The sequence below is a fragment of the Bidens hawaiensis genome, unplaced genomic scaffold (genome assembly GCF_021521415.1).
Source record: "Bidens hawaiensis isolate Kalapana, Puna unplaced genomic scaffold, B.hawaiensis_p1.1 tig00029273_1, whole genome shotgun sequence".
In the NCBI taxonomy this organism is placed as follows: Eukaryota; Viridiplantae; Streptophyta; class Magnoliopsida; order Asterales; family Asteraceae; genus Bidens; species Bidens hawaiensis.
This window is the reverse complement of record NW_027494821.1, coordinates 19,462-34,814: the sequence shown is the minus strand read 5'-3', so window position 1 is coordinate 34,814 and position 15,353 is coordinate 19,462. Positions and strand designations below refer to the sequence as shown.

General features: G+C 45.3%; 1 protein-coding gene across 1 annotated transcript; it reads left to right on the top strand.

Annotated features, from left to right (window-relative positions):
* Window positions 1-13,376: 13,376 nt before the first annotated feature.
* Window positions 13,377-14,018, top strand: LOC143578442 (uncharacterized). Its single transcript, XM_077062029.1, has one exon. It carries the CDS (start codon window positions 13,377-13,379, stop codon window positions 14,016-14,018), a length of 642 nt encoding a protein of 213 aa, XP_076918144.1.
* The last annotated feature ends 1,335 nt before the right edge of the window (window positions 14,019-15,353 follow it).

Here is a 15,353-nt window from a genome sequence, read left to right as displayed (position 1 = left end):
CTCAGTGACGAGCTTACGGTGTTTGTTTTGCAGGTCCCCCGAAGAACGACCTTCTCTGCTGGACCTCATCCTCGTGGGAAACATTACTTAACCCTCAGATTATCTATAATCTGCACCGGGTCACCTAGTGTTTCTTCATTGGCGCCATCCGTGCATAAAAGCTAGAACTAATTTAGTTTTTTCAAATTTTCTGAAGAAATGGTTAACGTTACTCCGGTCCAAAGGCCAGTAACCGACCAAGAAACCCCGGGTAACAACCCCAGCAACTGGGGGGAACACCGGCGGTTATACAATCCTTACGAACACTACCCCGACTACCCAAGCCGGGGCAAGTGCAGTAAAAATTCCACTGGGGTTCACCGATACCCAGCTGGAAAAACGAAAGAGGGTCCCTCGCCAAACACTAGATCAAGTGAAGGCGTGGGCCGAAGCACGTCAGAAAGAGTTCCAAGCTGAATTGGACGAACGCTTGCGTTCAGTTCAACAGGCTGACGAATTCGGCAGTACTCGCCAACACCTCATTATGAACAGCGAGGGCGAGTACTCAGACGACGAGATGGAGGAGTCCGATACCGACGCAAACCCTCGCCATAAGGCGAAAGGGAAGCGTAAGGAAACGGACTCCCAGCCAAAAAGGAATTTTGGGGAAGCCTTTAAACCAACAAATGCGGAGAGAAACCCGCGTGACTTCTCCAAAACCTTTAGACCAACTGCTACGAATGCAGGAAAGTCAAAATTTGCAAGGGATATTGCGGAAGCAATCGCCCCGAGAAGTGCCAAACAAATGTCCAATATTGGCACTTATGATGGTCTATCCGACCCAGACGACCATTTGAACAGGTTCATTGCGGAGGCTACCGTCAGTAACTGGACGGAACCCACGTGGTGTTACATGTTCCAGATGACTCTGGTCGGAGCAGCCAGGGCATGGTTCGATCGTTTACCGGTCCACCACATATATGACTGGGCGGACTTTCAGAACAAGTTCAGCCAGCACTTCAGCCAGCAGAGGAAGTATACTGAAGAGCAGTGGACGATCCTCAACTGCGTTAGAGAGGAGGATGAATCTTTACTAGACTTCATCACCCGCTTCAACTCCAAGAAGCTGAGTCTGGGCAACATAAGTAAAGATCTTGTTCGCGCCGCTTTCATCCAGGGCGCCGAGTACCCAGAGCTTATCCGCACATTGACGGGTAAGGACGGCATGCCATCCACATGGGATGCCATCATGACGGCAGCCAAGCGCTTTGCCGAGACGGAGAAGCAGCTGGGAAGAGATCTTCCCCAGAGTACACACCTCTACACGCAGAGGACAAGGGAGAACAACGTTAGGATCGCCCGGCAGAACAAAAAGAGGTGGCTAGGTATTTGGCAGTCAAGGGTAAACTTTGACACCTCATCCAGCTCTCGCCCTCTTGTTGGCGGAAGGGACAACACACACCCTTCAAACCGAAAACACCGGTGGACGCCACTCACCAAGAGCGTCACGGAGATATTTGCCACGGAAAAATTGCCATGGCCAAAAGCCCCATTGATCCGGCAGAAACCTAATGCGGATCAAAGCAAATCCTGTGATTTCCACGGGACAAAGGGTCATGGTACTGAAGAGTGCACATCCCTGAAGGATATTGTTGAGACATTCGTCAAGGATGGAAGACTTGCACATCTCGTGGCATCAATCAAGAAGGGAGGAAGGAATGACAACCGGTACAGAGGTAACGGACGAAAGCCCGTCGACATCAGCATCAACATGGTTCATGGCAAGGTCAGAGGAAGAAAAAGACGAGTGACAGAACCATGCGCGTGGAAGGAAGCTGAGGTGCGCTTCCCGCGAGTGCCAGGAGGCCCCAGCAAAGAAGGCCCCATCGTCATCAAAAGCCAGCTGGGGCTTTACATCACTTCCCGCACTCTTGCTGACAACGGCGCTTCGTCGACAGTGATGTACAGGCAGTTCTTTGACAAGCTGGATGATGAAGACAAAGAACGCTTGGAAACGGTCTACTCTTCAATGGAAGGGTTTGACGGCAGTACAGAAACCCCCCTGGGTATCCTATCTTTCCCCGTTACTCTTACCGATGGGAATCATTCACGCACAGAAGACGTGGATTTTGTCATGATGAGAAAGCCACACCACACGTACGACATCCTATTCGGAAGAGACGGGATGGCAAGATTCAACGCCGTGGTATCTTCAGTCCACGGCATGATGGGATGGCCAACAGCTGAGGGTGTAGCGATGATCACTGGCATTCCCCAGGTATGCATCGCATCTGTCTCATCTAAACCCAAACCGAAAATGGCTAAACCAACCATCACCGAACCGGAAAAATGGGCCTTCAATGGCAAATACCCCGACCAGGCCGTTACCATTGGACCAACAATTGTTGATCCCACCCGCACCTTACTCAAACGCTTACTGCAGAAAAACGCTGACATCTTTGCGTGGGCACCAGCTGACATGACTGGTGTACCCCGAAGTAAAGCGGAGCATAAGCTCAAGTGCGATCCGGCTGTTACGCCAGTCGTACAAAAGCGCAGAGTAATGGGGCCTGAACAAACTAACGCGTGTAGAACCCAAGTCAAGGAACTCCTTGACGCAGGCATCGTACGCGTTAGTAGATATCAAACATGGGTTGCAAATCCCGTAATGGTACCGAAGAATGACAAACAATGGCGCATGTGCATAGATTTCAAAGATTTGAACAAAGCATGCCCCAAAGATTGTTATCCGTTACCAGAAATTGATCTTAAGGTGGATTCGTTGGCACCATTTCCCCTTAAATGCTTCTTGGATGCGTATAAGGGGTACCATCAAATCCACATGGCCGTAGATGACCAGGACAAAACCGCATTTCGGACGCCCGATGGTACATTTTGTTATAAAATGATGCCATTCGGACTTAAGAATGCAGGACCACGTACCAACGACTGATGGACAAAGAGTTTCATGCCCAAATCGGGAGAAACTTGGAAGTCTATATGGATGATTTGGTCATCAAAAGCCCCGAGCCAGAAGCGATGTTGAAAGACATTGAAGAAACTTTCAACACGCTCAAAAAGATAAACATGAAGCTCAACCCGAGCAAGTGTTCATTTGGGATGGAAGAAGGGAAGTTCTTGGGAGTCATTGTTACTAAAGATGGCTTCAGAGCGAACCCTGAAAAGGTCGAAGCCATTGTTAAAATAGAATCACCTACCACCATCAAACAGGCTCAGACACTAAATGGACGACTAGTCGCACTTAATCGCTTTTTGGCAAACCATGCGGATAAGTCGTTTCCTTTCGTGTCAACATTGAGAAACTGCTTGAAGAAAACGCACTTCCGCTGAACAACAGAAGCGGAAGCAGCTTTTCAGGAGATTCGGTCACGCCTGATTGAACTCCCAACACTTACAGCACCACAAGCGGGAGAGGAATTAATCCTATACCTTTCCGCAACAGATAAAGCAACCGGGGCAGTCCTGCTAGTAGAACGAAAAGGCATCCATATGCCAATCTATTATGTTAGCCGTGTACTAACAGACGTAGAAACCCGGTACTCTACCCTCGAAAAATTAGTCTTAGCACTTATACACGCTTCACGCAGGTTAAGACGATATTTCCAGGGCCACCCAATCACCATTCTCACCAACTTCAAACTCTCAAACGTTCTAGGCAAACCCGAATTATCGGGACGTCTAGCCAAATGGGCAATTGAATTGGGAGAATATGCAATTAAGTACAAGCCAAGACCAGCCATAAAAGGCCAGGTCCTGGCCGATTTTATTGCAGAAGTCCCCGCTTCGCGGGAGAAAGAGTGCTAGGAGGAGGCTCAACCCTCCCCAGCACAGGACATCAATGATGTCTGGCGACTCTACACTGATGGAGCAGCCAATAACGAGGGTTCAGGCGCAGGGTTAAAATTAACCAACCCAGCAGGCCAAGAATATACTTACGCTATTCGGTTGGATTTTCCAAGTACGAATAACGAAGCCGAATATGAAGCATTCTTGGCCGGATTGAGAATTGCGCGTAAGAAGGGAGTGAAAAACTTGGAAGCCCACGTGGATTCCATGCTAGTGGCCAACCAAATAAATGGGACGTACACGGCTGTGAACGACACAATGGCCCTGTACCTCGCTCAGGCAAAAACCCTTATGCGTGATTTCAATGATTGTAAAGTCATACACGTCAAGCGTAGCGAAAACAAATCTGCGGATGCGTTAAGCAAGCTTGCATCACTAGCCTTCACCCACTTGGGAAAGGACATCCGCATTGAACTCCTCGAAGCGCCATCAGTCCCGCACAAGGAAATTTGTGTCATCCAAACCGGTACGGAAACGTGGATGACACCAATAATAAATTACCTTGCAGCAGGAACACTACCAGAGTCAAAAACACAGGCAAGAAAACTACGCTGTAAAGCACTGAATTATCAACTCATCGATGACACCCTTTACAGACGTAACTTTCTTGGCCCACTCTTAAGATGCGTGGACAACCAAGATGCTGATTACCTCCTAAGGGAAGTACACGAAGGCATCTGTGGAGTTCACGCAGGTCCCCGCGCTGTTGTGGCTAAGCTGAACAATGCGGGATACTTTTGGCCGGGGATGCATATGGATGCACTGGCATACACCAGAAAATGCAGGTCTTGCCAGCTTTACGCACCCAACACGCATCGCTCGAAGAATGAACTTGTTCCAGTCACATCTTCGTGGCCATTTCAGAAGTGGGCCATCGATGTGACAGGCCCATTTCCCACAGCAGCAGGAAATGTTCAGTTCCTAGTAGTAGCCATCGACTACTTCACCAAGTGGATAGAAGCAAAACCTTTAGCCCAAACAACCGCAAAACATATCAAAAAATTTATTTGGGAATTTATTATTTGTCGTTTTGGACTTCCACAGAATTTGGTGAGCGATAATGGCACCAACTTTGCTGACAAGAAGCTACAGCAGTGGCTGAAAGAACTTCAAATCACCCACACCTTTACCTCAGTGGCACACCCGCAAGGTAATGGTGAGGTGGAAAGAGCAAACAAGAGCATCGTCGATGGCATAAAGAAAAGACTCTTGGAACACAGATCCGGCTGGGTGGACGAACTTCCGCACGTCCTTTGGGCAAACAGAACGCTGAAAAAGGCCAGTACGGGGGAAACCCCATTCAGTCTCACTTATGGCACTGAAGCCATGGTCCCGGTCGAAATTGGTTTACCCTCACCAAGGGTCTTGATCCAGCCAGAAGACAATGATGCGGAAAGACGGTTAGACCTTATGCTAACCGAGGAACGCAGAGACTTAGCCGCAGTGCGTGAAGAGAATTACAAACGACAAATGCAAAAGTACTACAACACGTGGGTAAAACTCTGCAACTTCAATGAAGGAGACTACATACTGTGTAACAACGAGGCTTCGAACCAAGAACGCCCAGGAAAGCTGGCCCCGGTCTGGGAAGGGCCATACGTTATCAAACAAGTTCTGGGAAAGGGCGCATACCGGCTCGAAAGGCTCGATGGCACTCCCATCCCAAGAACATGGAATGGAGCTCAATTACGCAAATGTTATATGTAGATCAATTCCAAACTTGTAAAGAAAAGGCTTAAGAGCCACTTCTAATGGAAATGATTCTCCTTTCACAATGTGTTGATAGCCTTACCTTTAACTTATGAACTTCCCATGTGCCGGTATTCACCGCATCAACGTGGGAAGAAGTAAGTAGTTGCGTGTGGAAGGCGGCAAAACCCGCATAAACACAACGCTAAAAATGTTAAAAAGTTCTAAGGAAAACCTACACGCAGGTCAGATGTAAGTAAAGTTTAGCCATCCTTGTAAGTGCAAGTGACGGTCTTACCCGCACAATCACGAACAAGGAAGCAAAACTTCAACCTATCATCTACCACGTTCAAAGGTTAACATACTCTGAACACTTAGAAAATTTCAAAGGAGAAGATGAGGTAAACTTCCACGCAGGTTAAATGTAAGTTTAGCCATCCTACTAAGTGCAAGTTACGGTCCTACCCGCACAATCATGAAAGAGGAAGCAAAATAAACTTATAATTTACCACGTCAAAAAGTTAACTTATCTAAGTACTAAAGAAATTGCTAAGTGTAAACATGCGTAAAATAAACAAGGAAAAGGACAAACACATTCTTTATTTCATCGAAACTTGAATATTACAAACATTGCTGGGTGTATACCCGCATACAAAAGAAATACAAAAGCAAATATCTACACTAGTGGTGGAAAGGGATCTTCTGGATCATGCTTCAGGGCCACTTCCACTTGGACCCGCACCATCAGCAGAGTGTGGCGGTTCAAGGAAAGCTCTAAGGACAGCAAGCCCATCATCAGCAGCATCGACTTCGTTCACCTTCTCCACCACCGGATGCGGGAAGGCGGCATACTGATTCACTGCTTGGTCGTAAGCAGTTTCAGTGTCCACATCAAACAAAGGGAAGTTGGAAGGCGGGATGCCTTTCTCAACGAACCCTAGACCAAGCAGGAAGCCGGCCTTTTCCCCATCCTCATGAGAAGCGTTGAGGGCTGCGCTCATAGCATCGTCATAAGACGTCTCTGAAAAGACCCGATGCACAACCTACAAAGAAAATGTACAAGTGTAAGAAACTTCAGTCACAAAGGAAAGCGTGAAGACAAAGCTAAAATACCTGGGACAACGCTTCTCGAAGAAGCCATTCCTGGGCAACCAGAGCTTCTTGAAGGGCGGCTTGAGCTTGGGTGCAGGCGCGTTCGGCTTCGCTCTTATTAAGATTGGCAAGAAGCACATCCTTTGCAGCGGCCTCTTCAACGCCCTTAAGCTTCCGCTCGGTGTGCGCAAGCACGCCCCTCTGGTCCAGAATCTCTTGAAGCTTCTTCGCGTCCTCCATAGCCAAGGCATCATGAGCCTGTTGAAGAGCCTCTAATTTGGCTTTAAGTTCTTCATTCTCCAGGCGGAGAGGCTCAGCAACAGCTTCAGCCTTGGTGGCCCTCTCGGTCGCGTTCCTCGCAGTCTCCTTAGCTAGCCGAAGCTGTTCGTTAACAGCTTGGGCAGCCTTGGAGCGGGCCTCGAGTCGCGCTTGAACCTCAACCTCGAGGGCCTTGAAGGCCTTATCCTTCTCCGCAGCCACTGCGGTTAGTTTTTGGTTCTCCTCCCGGAGAGCACGCGCCTGAGATACTTCTTTAACGCGAGCTGCTTTCAACTTGTCGTTTTCACGACAAAGCAGCTCGACGCGTGGCTGCATCCGGGCCAGGAGAACCCGAAGCTCGTTGGTTAGCCTACCCTCCTGGTAGCTAACCATGGCTTCCCCCAACGCACCATGGGGAGCAGCGTGGCGAGCCCAGTCCACGCACTCCACAGGTGTGCGAAGGGCTGTTCCTCGGCGAATGTTCCATCTTGGAACATACACTTCATTGGAATCCGACACTGCAAAAGAAACAAAGCAGTTAGGAAAAGATGATAAAAAAAAAAATGTATAAAGGCCAAAAGAACCCTACGCACCTGTAGGGTCGATCATAGGCCGATAGCCACCGAACCCATCACCTGAACCTAAGGGAAATCCATCCAAAAGGTCAGGCAGATGGGAAGGTAACAAAGATTGGCGAGAGGCCTCGCGCGTACCTGAAGGTTCGGCCGTCGAGGCCGATGGCGGAGGCGGCACGGTTTCCGCCGCAGTAGATGGCGGAGGCATGGTATCCGCCGCGGTCGCCGCCGTGGAGTCAGCAGCAACAGTAACCGCCGGCTCCGTGAAGGATGCTGTAAAAATCGCACTCACGGCCGGCGGTGACGTCATCTCGGTTGGAACAGTCGGCTCAAAGGAGTGAGCAACTGGACCAGTGGATGCAGGCGCAGGCGCCTGGGTCGACGCCTCAGGTAGGCTGACCGAGCCTACCGTCATTGGCGGAGAGGTACTCCTCTGCGCTCCACCCTGGAATGCGTCAACATCCACGCCTGCACAAGAAGATAAGTTTCAATAAATTTATAGTGATAAATCTACAAAGATAAGGACGTTTGTACTTACGGGTTTTCTTGAGCCTGAACGTACGGACGGGCGGGGACGAGCCCGATGGAGCCGGTCTCTTGATGCCGGTCACCTTCGTCGTCGTTGGTTCTCCGGATGCAACAGTCGTAGCCTCCGGAGCAGTGGTCTTCTCACCACCGGGGTTCCCCGCCACCTCTTCACTATCTGACTCAGTGTCAGATAGAAGCACTGGATCGGCTGTGGAGGCCATCTTCTCCTTCCCCTTTCCGCCGGCAGCTTTCCTCTTTCGCACCAGCGAAGGACCATCTGCGGATTCCTCAGAAGAAGGGATGTCAGGAATTCCGGCAGCGGGTACAGCATTGAGGGATTGAGGATAGAATATCGCCTTACCTGGCCGCCGGTGGCTCAGGATCTCGTGGCCCAGCGGATAGACCTCCACAAACCGATCCGCCGTTTGTTCCAGGATGGGCAACTCGCCCTCGTCTAGAGCACGAGTACCCATCCGCGCGGGACCGTCAGCTTCCCGCGGGTACAGGAGCGACTCCAAATCGTTCCCCCTCTGAAAGAAAAGAAACAGTTAGAAGACAAACTCGTATCAGCAAAAAAGACAAGACATACCATAAGGAATAGAGTTCAAACCGTATTCGAGAAGGATGGGAACCTGAGACGCCTCCTTCCACACCCGGCTCATCCCCAACATCACCATCCCGGACTCCGCAAACCGGTAAACCGGAGATTGGACCAGGGATATCTTCGAGAACCATTCCGCCTCCTGGTAGTTGGTGGCGTGAAGGCTCGGAATTGCTTGGCCATTTTTAAACTTCATGGCAAGGGGGACGGCGTGAGCGGATATGTAGAAGAACTCCCGCTTCCACGATCGGAGACTGCGCTCGGTCGCGCAAATCTTTAAACCCTTAATGCGGGTTGTCAGGGTGTACCACCCCTGGATGCACCTCCAAGTATAGAAGGTCATCAGGCGGTCCACATGGGGCTCGATGCCCAAAATCCGGCACACCCACTCGAAGTGGCGAATCTTGGCGATCGCCATGGGGTGCAACTCGGTCAGATGAACACCGTGCCTCTCAAGGACACGGTAAACAAACTTTGTCAATGGGAACCTAAGATTCCCATAGACAAAGAATGCTGCATAAACCCCGATCTTGCCTCTGGGGGCATCGTACACGGTCTGATGGGGTTCAGGAAACTCAGGCTAGAGAGGATCGAGCATGAACTTCCTAACAACATACCGGTACTGATCGCCGGGCAGAGCACACTGGCACTCGCCAGCAGTACTCCTATCATCGGTTGTAGACTCGAAATCATGTGAAGACATCTTGCAGAAGGAAGAAGAAAACGATTTCAAGGGAATGCTCGACTGAATAGAGGAGTATTCACCGGAAATCGCTGTAAAGATGAAGAGAAAATGTGAAAGTGTGAATTGGAAAGGATCCTCCACCCCCTTTATATACTAATCGCAATTAATGCGGTGAATTTAATGCGGAGGAGAGAGAAATCGAAGGTGCAATGAAACTATGACGCGTGGCAAAAAGCAAGCTGGCAACAGCTGTCAAAAGGACGCGTGCCAGTAATTTTGCGGCCACGCGCCCGAAAAATCGCGCCCACGCGCCTGAAAAAGTGTCTGGAATGACCATGTACTATCACGTCACCATAACTTCCTGCACGTCCTGACACAGTCAGAAGAAACCGTCGCACGACGTTTCAGAGGTTTGGACTGTTCTTATCTTTCCACCAACCCTTCGAATTTCAAAAAATTCAAAAAGATTCAAAAAAGTAAGCGGGAAAATACCCCTTACCTTGGCAAACAAGTAACCATGAGCCGGGTGCGGGTACAGCGTTAAGGCAAAACCCTTCGCATACCTAGCACCCGCAGGGAATTGAAGCCAAGAATAACTTGGCAAACAAGTAACCATAAGCCGGGTGCGGGTACAGTGTTAAGGCAAAACCCTTCACATACCTAGCACCCGCAGGGAATTGAAGCCAAGAATACCTGGGCAACCAAGTAACTATAAGACAGGTGCGGGTACAGTGTTAAGGCAAAAGCCTTCACATACCTAGCACCCGCAGGAAAATGGACCCCAGTACCTTGGAAGTAAAGTAACCGTAAGACGAGCGCGGGTAGTGTTAAGGCAAAACCCTTCACATACCTAACGCCCCGCAGAGAATTGAAACCAAGAAGGATCTTCTGAGCAATGCTTGCGGATAGAGGGATAACATCCCCGCATAACGGGAACGTCGAGAATTATATTGTTTGAAACTCCGTGATGGAATTGGTGGTCTTAACATAATTGATCACTATGTTGAAAACCACCAGAACCCCATGGAGAATATATACAAGTGAGACTCAACGCTCCTGACTTGCGAGAAGGTTACATACCTACCCGCATCATACCCAAAGATCAAGCAAAAAAAAAAAATCGGGAATTTTTGCAAGTGACATTAGGAAACCCGCGGGAAGAATCCCCACGGAGAACCTTAAAACTAAAAACCCCTTTTCAAAACCCCTTGCTTAAAGTCCAAAAGTTCACCTCACTTTATTAAACATTCATGAGAAGAACATTGGACTGGGGGGACTTGAAGAGGTAGGTCCCAGCAGAGCCCAGTTGGTCCCGCAAGACTCACCTTGAACAGGGACGTCTGCGCAAAGGCCATCTGCTCCCGCAGGACCCACCATGCTCAGAGAACCTTACGCGCAGTACGCAAGCTGTACACGCAGGGAAAGCCTCCCAATGGTGAAGTACCCCGCCTGTTCCCGCAGTTGCGGATACAAGCCATCAGGGAAGGCTACCCGCAGACAGCTGGGCTACACGCACAAGACACTAGCTACTTCAGTAGTCACATGAAGGAATGAGCAACGCGGGAACAATCCCGCCTAAATGAGTCAGTCCGTATGATTCTGAAAGATCTTTTGTACTATACCTACCAAGGTATGGATAGGACAGACGATCTGACCAGAACAGCCCATGAGCCAATCACAGGGTGACAGCTCACCGACAACAGTGCGAGGAGGAGCACCCTCTAGTACTGTTTGTCACTATTAGCCGCTGCCTACTCGCCAACCCTTACTATGGGACGTGCGCAGCCTACAGTTGGTGGAATAGTGTTACTGTTAGCCGTAACCTATTCACCAACCAGCATGGCCTGCGTATAGTCCACAGTTGGTGAGACGTGCATAATCTACAGTTGGTGGAATAGTGCAGCCGACTTTGTTACTGTTGGCCGTAACCTATCCACCAACCAGTATGGCATGTGCATAGTCCACTGTTGGTAGAACAGGAATACTATTCAGCCGGCTGTACCTTCTAGGAAACCTACCTTCGGCTATAAATACTCCAACATCTTGGAATAGTAAGATCCATCTGATATCTGCTATCTTGTTATCTAGCAATCTCTTAATATACACTTATATTCAGAGCAATCTAGTCTGATTCTCACGCCGGAGGGTGGTCACAAGGAGGAACCCCCCCTTCTCAGTGACGAGCTTACGGTGTTTGTTTTGCAGGTCCCCCGAAGAACGACCTTCTCTGCTGGACCTCATCCTCGTGGGAAACATTACTTAACCATCAGATTATCTATAATCTGCACCGGGTCGCCTAGTGTTTCTTCAAATATGTAGTTCAAAATCAAAGTTATGACAACCACATAGCAAAAGATAGAGATTTAGATTCGTTTACTTATAAAACAAATAAAATTAAACTTTATAAACCAGTCTTCCTTTAGACAACACACGACAACACAATAATTTCAAATGGTCTTCAGTACGAGATCAAACAAAAAATGACAAGTTTTACAATAAGTTCTTCTATGTAAACAAATTGAAACAAAAATAACAAACTAAGTTTATTTTTAAACATTTTATATCGTATTATATGAAACTTAAAACTTATTTTTCGTTAAATGTACTTAAAGAAAATATCCATGGAACTTATTACTTTCACATGAATCCAAATCAAATTCTCGAAAATGATTCTGTACACGTCCTCAACACGTTTGGAATATACTATTAAACATTTAAACTTAGCCATCCCATTTTGACAACGTACAAAACAAAATACTTATTTTATTTATTTATTCATGCATCAATTCATTTATACATTTATTTATTGAATCTATGAAGAAGACTCAAGTCTGCCAACGGTAAACCTATTCCGCGTTGTCATTTAATACTCTCTACCCAAAATACTCGGCAACATATTATATTATAAGTGAAAGTTGCACAGACACTCCCTTTAGTTTAACCATTTTACAAGTTTGGTCTCAAATTTTTAAAAGTTGCAAACTTAGTTCAAACATGTATGAGAGGGTTGCATGTTTAGTTCATACATATGTTTTGTAGAGCTAAGAGTCTATCTGAAAGTCAACTCTATATCCCATTGGATAGAGGTACGGTATGCCTACGTCTCACCCTCCCGAGACCCTACTTGTAGCTTTGTTATTGGTGTGATTCCGTTGGGTATGATTGATTGAAATAATTCAAGTTAGTTTTTAACGAAAGAGTGGCATCATGGACACTCATGTGTGGGTACTTTAGTTTTTCAAAATATAAAATCCTAATAAATTGTTTTCCAAATTTATAACTCCTATCGTGACTTCATCACCTTCAGTTTTTAAAGTGAACCATCAACTTATTAGGGTTTCAAATAAAATTAGATTGACCTCAAATGAAAAACTCTTAGGGTGCACAAATGCATCGATTTGGAATGCAATCCAGTGGTAGGTGGCGAAGGAATATGGTTATGTTGTTGTAACTTGTAAGTTTGTTCTTCCTGTCTAGTCTCGGTTCGTTATATTAAAAGCTTCATTGGCCATTAAAATAAACAAAAGACTACTGTACTAGAGTTTCATATTTGAAATCACAATTACCTTCACATTAATCACTCATGACGCCAATTTTCTATTTAAAACTACCTAGAATTAACAGTGGTGGGACTAAACGCACAACGATCTCTTAGATGCTTAAACTAAGAGCATTCCCAGTAGCATCTCTATCTCAATCTCTATAATTACGCTAAACAACACTATATTTTGCTCTAATTTTCAACTAGATAATACATTTTTATACTTTTATCATCACATTTTCACTCTTCTTCAGTCACAGCCATTTTCAAAAAACATTATAAATTATAAAATATGAATAGTGTTTCTTTAAATTTAATGATAACCAATAATTTTTTCTATCTTCTTCACTCGCAACTAATCTACACAATATAGAGAGCCCGCTTACATATATACAGATATATTATGAATGCTTCAATTTACAATTCTTAAAATTCGAGTACCAAACTTTGAAATTTAGTCAAACCACAGGACCTATATATACAGCATTCTCCATTATCAAATATATTTTCATCATATAAATAATACTCACAATATTCTTCAAACTTCAAACTCAACTTCCAATGGACATCGAGAAGAAAGAAGAACAACCACTCCGATCAACTCCCACCACCACCGGCCACCACACCAAACCCCAACGCCGGCGCCGCTGCATAATAATCTGCTCATCAATACTCGCAGTCCTCCTCAGCATTACCATAATAATAATAATCCTAGCCTTCACAGTCTTCAAAGCCAAAAAGCCAGTACTCGCCGTCACCTCGGTGGCACTACAGGACTTCGACGTCTCCGTCGTTCCAATTCCACCAAGCGTAACACTAAACGTCTCACTCGCACTCGGCATCTCAATCAAAAACCCTAACAAAGTCAGTATCAAGTACCGCAACAGCTCGGCTACGCTCCGGTACAAAGGCCGTGACATCGGTGACGTTCCGATACCCGCCGGAAAACTTGGATCCGATGATACGGAGCGGTTGAACCTGACGGTTACTATATTTGCGGACCGGGTCGTGATGGATCCGCAGATCTATTCGGATATTATTGGAGGTGTTTTGCCGATTTCGACTTATGCGAAAATTAAAGCGAAAGTTCGTGTGGTGGTGTTTAATATTCATGTCACGTCTACGTCTAGTTGTGATATTAATATTGATGTGAGAACTAGAAGCATTGCCAATGAGACTTGTCGCTACAAGAACAAGTTATAGTGAAGGATGATTATGAGTATGTTTTTTTTTTATTTCACATGGATACTTGATTATTGTAGACTTTTTTGTGGATTAGTTATTGTGTTTACATATTTGACTATTGAAATAAAACACTTGTTTTGACTGATTATGAGTTTGTATTAGTAATTATGTGGTTTTGAGCTCAAAAATGACTAACTTTTCGGGTTTGGGTTTTTCGGTTTTCGATTTTATGTGTGAGTTTGATTAAGTTATGAGATGGTTTTTGATTTTTGGATTTGAATTTGAAATATTTGGCATGAAATAATACGCTAAAACTCACTATTTTTTTTTCTAGACTTTTGACTTGAATTATTCATAGGTATTAATAGATTTGGGTTTGAAAGTGTAAATATTTTGACTACTAGACCCCAAATAAGACATTTGGGTTATAAATTAATAAATTATTAAATTCAACAATAAATATTCAACCAACTAACCAAGTTCGATGCCGTTCGGTTTTAAAGTTTGGTACGGTTGGGAAGTTTTGGTTCAGTTTTGTAATGAGATATAACCAAAACTAAAGTGTAAACTTTATAATAATAATAATAACGGAGCCATCAATTATTGATCTGGGTCGGTTATTTCAGTGTATCTCAGTTATCGTTTGTGTTCTACTTTTCTTTTACATTAGATTGTATAGTTATAAAGATATATACGGATTTGGACTTAGTATTTGATTAATCAAAAGGTTTTTGTTAATGTTATTATCGCATGATAAGCAATCAATCATTCGAGTTGTATGGATGATGTCTTTTACATTTGTGGGCCGTGTTATAGACTTACAGGTGCCGTAACAAGAAATGTTTTTTCGATTGAGTGGGGTTCTTGATATAAAAATATTTCGTCTATTGCATGATTTAATCACATCTTGCTTGTCATGCTAAAAGATAAAGACATTTCACACTTTGACTTATATGTATAGATTAAGTCAACAAATGGTTGGGTCGGGATAAAGTGTCACATCAAGTTCAAGTACATACCGGCCGAATAAGAAAAATACAATTTGGTTTGGCAGAAATTGAATATTTTGTTCTAGAAAAAGGTATTAAATGATTGCAATCATCATTATTAACAAATATCTGATTCTTGTGTACAAACGGATCATAACAACTCCTCACAGTCTGTTATTCCCTAAACTTGTTCAATAAAGTGATTCGTGCAAACAGAAAAAGAACACCAAAAAATATAAGAAATAACAAAAAAAAATGTAAATTATTTTATTCAAATATATAGAATATTGTCTGAATTTTTATTGTAAGCATGTTTAATATCTTAATAATTCTTTAGAATATTAAAATAAAAGTTTTTGGATTA